At 40.2% G+C, this 7026-nt stretch overlaps 1 protein-coding gene across 1 annotated transcript; it reads right to left on the reverse strand.

Annotated features, from left to right (window-relative positions):
• Positions 1-746: 746 nt before the first annotated feature.
• Positions 747-5999, reverse strand: LOC109770288 (uncharacterized). The gene is made up of 10 exons (XM_020328995.4): positions 5741-5999; positions 3963-4030; positions 3246-3271; positions 3018-3108; positions 2657-2752; positions 1909-1974; positions 1540-1598; positions 1333-1455; positions 1180-1251; positions 747-1106 (listed from the first exon to the last, which is right to left on the reverse strand). Exons 1-10 carry the CDS (start codon positions 5825-5827, stop codon positions 1051-1053), a joined length of 744 nt encoding a protein of 247 aa, XP_020184584.1. The 5' UTR covers positions 5828-5999; the 3' UTR covers positions 747-1050.
• Positions 6000-7026: the final 1027 nt, after the last annotated feature.

Raw genomic sequence — 7026 nt, forward strand, 5'->3', positions numbered from 1 at the left:
AAACTTCATTGCTGGCGAAAATTGAAAGATCGATTGGTGTGCTGATGTACTAACAGCAGAAGCGATGGCTCTTAGGTTTGGTTTAATTCTTGCATAAAAGATGGGATGCAATCGTCTTACTATTAACTCTGATAATATGGAAGTCATTGACACAATGAAGAATGAGGGACAATCGGCGGGAGTTGCGGCGGCAATATTCGAGGATTGCTACTTCATGGCATGCAATTTTCCGTTGACTAGATTTGAACATTATAATAGGGTAGCTAATAAGGTTGCTCATGAACTTGCTAGGCTAGCAAAAGCTTCTGTAACTAGAGATTGGTTTGAGGAGCCTATGAAGAATATTGTACCTCTTCTTATAGACGATGTAACTATCATTTCCAATTAATAAAGTGAATATTTTCTTTCAAAAAAAATGTGGACTAAATACGGACCAAAATTGATGAACATACACACTAAAACACGTAGGAACAGAGGGAGTGGTTACTCTCATACTGGTACCTGAAATTTCCCAGACGCAAAAGAAGTCCGCTGGTGTAACCGACTGTAAGCCGCTTGGCTGTACTAAGGCAACAATTGGTACAAGTGGCGTGACCGTCGCTTAAAAAACATTAACTAGTCAGGAAAATACTGAAGGCTAAGCAAGTATACCATCGTAAGTGCAAAGGAACAATCCAGACCTTGGTATACCTCTAAAATTGTTAGTGGTGAGAAAGAGGAAAGCTGGCAGGTAAAAGAAGCTGATGGAAGGAAGATCACATGCAATGTCGATGCCAATTTAATATGATACTGTACTTCACAATAAAATTGTACACTCAATCCTTGGGCTTAAATCAAAGGAAACAACACATATATGAACAAGTTGGCACCAAAATGGACGCCATTCAGAAGGCGCTCGCTGATGGCCTTCCACAGGCACCAAATATGATCTGAGCTTTTTTGAGGCTCGCTCTTCCCTGATAGCACAAGAGATCTAAAATGCTACTTCAAACTGTATGTCCCAATCTGCCATTAGTTTTGTCACCAGTCTTCTTTTACTAGTTACCACTCTTACCGGAAGTACAAGCTCAGGAAGTATCGTGTTGGATTAAACCCTATGAGTATCACTACAAGACAAAAGGAAATATGTAAGATGATTTTTCAGAGGGGAAAACTTGGTGCTGTATAAAATGCACTTACTGAGTGGCGATAGTATGATGACAAGTCCGATTGGGTACAAGAAAAATGTCGTTCGGTCCAAAAATGGAAGAACTGCAGCCAAAGTTCACTTTTGTTAGGACAGTCTTAAAAACACATACAATAAAGTCAATTTAAAGATTAGACTAAACTTACCATCATATCCTAGAAAGTTCAGATAGTGATAATAAGAAATTGCCACCATGAACAGGAGGTTTGATAATAGGGCAGGCAAGAATCCATGTGCGATCAACAGAGGCGACAAAAAGTATTGAAGCACTGAGAAGAGAAATTATCAGATACACTACCATAAAAGCTAGTAGAACCAATTTCAGGTAGAGAGAATAATTCCTTCATTATTACCATATAGGATGACGAATGCAGGGAAGAACGAGTTGCAGTGAACATCAAACGCATACAGCCTGCAAATGTTTATTTTTCGTAACTACAGATACTGATAATAACCTCAAGAACAAAGTACTGGAAGAAGCAATTATGATCTCTTAACTTTGTTACTAGTCAACACAAGAATAACTGAACAGGAGTTGAGAGTCAATGGAAATTACAGAAACATGCTATCATGGGTCTGTGAGTGTCATAGAACAACTATTCTGTTAGCTTAAAATGTTCCAGGAGTTGATGCAGTGATGATAAAAAAAGAAAAAATCACCTCCAAATGGTGGAAATACGAGTCAAAGAAAATGCACTTCTAGTACAAGATAGGACAATTACCACTCGACGCGTTGTTCGACCACATGGCTATTAGGTTCCTCCCTCAGATAAGAATTGGTAAGAAACCTGCATCGAAGCGTAGCAGATGTTAGTTTATATTCTCCATTTACAGATTTGCATGTGTACTAAGTACTCCCTCTGTACATAAATATAAGACGTTTTAGAGACTTGACACAAGTCTCTAAAACATCTTATATTTATGTACCAAGGGAGTACTTTCTAACAGATTTAAGCACTAGGCCGCAAAATGTAAACATATGCCAGAAATGAATATTAAAAACTACTCCCCTCTGTTCACAAATATAAGATGTTGTTGATATTTCAATATGAACTACATTCAGACTGAACTGAGTGAACAAACATACTAAAACGTATCTATATACATCAGAAAAAGTTAGAACATCTTATATTTATGAACGGAGGAAGTAAAATGCTGCTACCACCTCTAGAGTAAATGATGAAGAAGCAGGCGTTTCAAAAATAAGAAGTTATAGCAGTAAACCAATTGTCAGTGTGAAACCAAACTTTATGCAACTACTCCCTCCGTTTCAAATTTGAACTAAAACCACGTCACTTATTTTCGAATGGAAGGACTAGCTCATGACAACATGCTTCGACTTCCATTGCATGTTGAGGAATACCTCCCAAACAGAAAAAGACAGTAAAACTGAGTGACACAACTGAGAAGTACCAAAAACATGATGTTAGTGTTGCCTTCAAGTTCCAAGTCTACAGCATGAAGACTTACCAGCAAAGTGTGGCCAAAACTAGCCCAGCAAACAAGAAATGGACAAACACAACCGAGATGATTGTTAAAGCAGCATGGGGCGCACTCTCTCCAAACCTAAAGAACAAAGACAAGAGTTAAAACATTGAATAAAAAGGAAAAGCAAGCCAACAAGTTGATACAACAGAAAATAAAAGAAACACGTTAATCTATTCACTATGAGAATATATAAAATAGATTATAAACAAAAAGATAGATTTAAACCATCACCAAGATATATTCCCTGCACCCACTACAGAAGGGAATCACGAAGATAATTCCCTGTGATTTTATTTTATTTTTTGAAAAGTCCAGAGATAATAAAAGGGTATAAAGGACTCACGCTGCACAGTAAGCTGATGTCGCAAACACAAGGAAAAGAATTAGAATGACAATAAATGCAGGATCATCCCGAGCCCACTGGTTCTTTGTTTCTGTAAATAAGAATAAAGATATCAGGAACCCGCCATAATATCAAATCAGATAAAGAACTACAATAGTATGAAAGTCCATCAATTAAATTCCAGCAAACACGTTTACGTTGAGGAAATAATAGAAGTAGACCACGTACGCTTGTGATATTTGGTGTGCTGATAGCTGTCTTCCATAATCGCAACATGGTGCATACAAATAGACAAAAGCAAGTCAGGTGCCTAACTATATAATCAACATCAAAGTGAAAACTAGAAATGAGCCATTTCATATTAAACTATACAACGTTGAATGATGAAATGAAGGTGCAGATGTAACCCTCAAGCAGTGGTGGAGCTTGAGCGTGATTTTATTAGGAGCCAAAACAGTGGGGGCCAAGTTAACATAGTGTGTCATATGTGATCTAAAATTATGTTATATATGAAATAACATCATGGGAAATTTCTAGAACCTGGGGAGGGTAGGGCCCACTCTGGCCCTAGATAAGCTCAGCTGCCAGTCTGCCACCCTCAACCCTAGCAAAAAAAACTAGCTAGGGTTTGTGTGCAGGCATAAGTGGGTCAGAAGAAGGTCCTGCTATAAGGTGGTCGATGGATAGGTTTTTGGTAATCGTGGTGGTGTGGATTGTAAAATCTTAGAATGAAGTATTTCAAGCCTTTACCGATCATGTTATATCACTCGTCCTTGAATTCGAACTTAGCAAGTAGGGACATTAGCATTGAGAAATTAGATGATAACAATCCATCAGTGTGCAAGAGGTGCTAGTTTTACTACGACAATATCTGCAGAAAACAATTACTATGGTATAACAGTTAATGCAAAGTATTTAGAGCTGGACTGAGTGCAGAATGCGTACACTACTTTTGGTGAAGTACAGAGATGAACCATTTGCCAAAATGTGTATTCGATATCCATTTGCTGCCACTGTTGAGAAAAGCAATGCCATTATTCTTCGACCAAAGTACCGTAAGAATCACTGATACATGGATAATTATAAAAGATAACACGTTACAAACCCTTGGGATATGTACAAACAGTGGCAGGAAAGGCTCATATGAAAGAAAATCAGAGCATTTTCCTTAGTTACTCAGGGCAGCTAAACAATGAAGCACAAAATAGTCAGGATCGTCTCCAATTAGGTTTCCTATTAGAAGATCGGCGGGTCAATTTTACGTATTAACTTAACTTTGCTCAAAATTTCTACAGAATAGCTAAGATTGAAACATTGATCCCATAAACAAAGCTGGGCATTCCAGCCTTAGATAACATTTGGGGGGGGGGGGGGGGGGGGGGGGAGGGAGATGGTAGAGGGAAATGACCATGATAATAAGAGAGAGGATATCAGTGACTTAATGTCAATGTTTGCACATAAGTGATAAAGGGAGGGAGGGAGACAAATGAGGGCAAACGAGTGAGAAGTTCATGAAGTTTGCATGTATATCTCATATTTGAAACAAACTTAAAAGACTTCTGCCTCATATTTTGAATGCAGGGGGCTATTTAGTAAACAGGTAGTATCATCTAAAGTGCTTGTGCTATCTTTAGGCTGCATAGTGAACATTTTCTTGCCTGAGGTGCTACTCTAGGAAGAAAATTCTCATAGTTGTGACAAAGTAACAAACTTAATTACAGAACCACAAGTAAAGGAAACAATGAACACGACAGAACATAAGTTTGTCCCTTGTACTATTGCAACGAAGCAATGTAACTGTTCTAATCACAGTGGATGCCAACAATCTGTGTTAGAACACACCTACAAAAATCCAAGCATCAAAACAAACTCAACTCTACAACAATCTATATATAGTGTTCAGATTTCAGAAGTGTTTTTTTTCTTTTTCTTTGACTAGGTTGTTTATCTTAATTCCCTGTATGTGTAGGAAGGTTTTAAGAAATCTCTTGTTGTAACAATTGAACCTCAGTTTTAATTATTAAGAGGAAACAACACATATGAGCAATAACCTTGACAACTCTGCAGCGCATATAAATGTACAACTGAAGTGAAGTAATTCTACTCAGATCCCAAATTCACACGAGATAGCTAAAAGAATCCCAATAATCAATCAAAATATACCAATATCCCAGATGAAGAACAAAGCAGAAGAACCTACCCTTTAAGGTCAAGTTAGACAGTCCTGAATCCAAGGTGACACCCATTCCTAAACCCATTGATTGATGCATCAAGGATCAGGTAAATTCAATAACATCAAAAAACTAAATCAGCTCCCAGCTCATTGGTGTAGAGTAATGTGCAAACTCAACCAGATGGGCTGGAAATCTAAAAGTGCATTGCATCCTCGAACTCGCCCACCTCCCCTTAGCCTCTCATAATTGCTACGCTGATCCTTGATGTGGGGAATCCACTCCACAAACGCCCCCAGGTAGCAGAAATTGAACCAAACCTCCTAAGATCCCTCCTATGTGGTATTCATCCTACCTTGGGCAAACCCGCATTTCTGCGACATATGAAACCCTAACGAGATTCGAGGTTTTCGTGGCAACAGGCCCGCAAATCGCAGAAGCTGAAGCACCACGCGGCCTTGCAAACCCGTACGCCAGATCAGCGCCATATGCATGGCGAAGAGATCCGGCCGAATGAATGTGGATTCCGAGGAGGAGGAGACCAACACCAACCTTGACGATACGGCGGAGATACGGGCCGAAGAGCGGCGGGGCGGAGCGGGCGGCCCCCCTGCCCTTGGACGCCGTCGTGGGCAGCATCGTTCTCCCCTCTCCTTCCTTCTGCTGCTCCTGCGCTCTCGCGATCTGCTGCCGCTGCTGCTGCCTGCTTACTCTCCTCTGGTGGTGGTGGTGGCTGTCACAGCCGCGGGGCACGCGAGATCTGGCTTTTCCCAAGTCGTTCGTGTCTGTCAGCGTTTTTGTTTTCTCTCTTTTTTTTCTCGGGAGCTCAAAGCTAACAATTGAGGTTTTTCCTATCTAAAAACACGAGACATAGCTTTTTTTTAAAATCAATCTATTTATTAAATATCATGACAGTACAAAGAACAGCAGAAGTAGTGAAAATTATATTCAGAACCGTAGACCACCTAGCTACGACTACAAGTACGAAGCAAGCCGAAAAGTGTGTTGGCATCATCGCCCCTCTCTTACCGGAGTCGGGCAAATTTTGTTGTAGTAGACAGTCGAGAAGTCATCGTGCTAAGACCTCACAGAACCAGCGCAACTGAATAGCATCTGTTGTCGATGGGTGAAGCTAAGATTTGAAGTATCGAACTTGTAGACATACCAATGCGGACGAACGAAGATCGGCTCCAAGTAGTTCCACTGAGGACAAGCGCCAATGAACCATGCAGGATCTACCAGAGATACACCTCCACGCACCCTCCGAGGAGGCGAGACGCACCACCAAGACAGGGCTGAGTGAGGAGAACCTTAATTCATTTTTAGGTAGTCGTCGCCTCCACGCCTTCCTAAGAAGAATATAAACCCTAAGAAGATAAAAAAAACACGTAAAAACTGAGCAAGCGCCCTCCTGCCAGCAAAAGCCGAGGTCCACCGCGTCTCCATGGCCTAAGCCATAGGAGACGAGGCATACCTGCAGTAGCGCCGGTAGGAGGCAAGAAATTCTAATCGCATGGTTGTGAGATAGCATAGGGTGAAGGAGTACGTGGCGCGGTGGCAACACGAGACATAGCTTGTGTATGTGCTACCTATGAAATTATGATGTATGAGTAATTATCTATAATGTTTTTATCTATAGTGTTTTTTTTTTTTTTGTGATTCAATTATGATGTGTGAGTAATCCGCTTGGTATTTTTATTGAATGTATCCAGTCGGGATAAGAGTCAGATATAGCCTCATAAAATCCATGGTACAATTTTCTCTATATATTTCTATTATTAAAGGGGATTTGGTGTTTGTAAGTCGTTATTTTTTGTTTCGTTCCCTCTTCATATGAG

This window comes from Aegilops tauschii, chromosome 5, assembly GCF_002575655.3.
Source record: "Aegilops tauschii subsp. strangulata cultivar AL8/78 chromosome 5, Aet v6.0, whole genome shotgun sequence".
Classification (NCBI taxonomy): Eukaryota; Viridiplantae; Streptophyta; class Magnoliopsida; order Poales; family Poaceae; genus Aegilops; species Aegilops tauschii.

Excerpts from the sequence above, each read along its gene's own strand:
- LOC109770288 (XM_020328995.4), bottom strand. The coding sequence starts at position 5,827 with ATGCTGCCCACGACGGCGTCCAAGGGCAGGGGGGCCGCCCGCTCCGCC. Across the intron at positions 3,109-3,245 it reads GCACACCAAATATCACAAGC|AAACAAAGAACCAGTGGGCT; the intron begins GTACGTGGTCTA and ends TCTTATTTACAG. Across the intron at positions 1,975-2,656 it reads GTTTTGGCCACACTTTGCTG|GTTTCTTACCAATTCTTATC; the intron begins GTAAGTCTTCAT and ends GCTTCGATGCAG.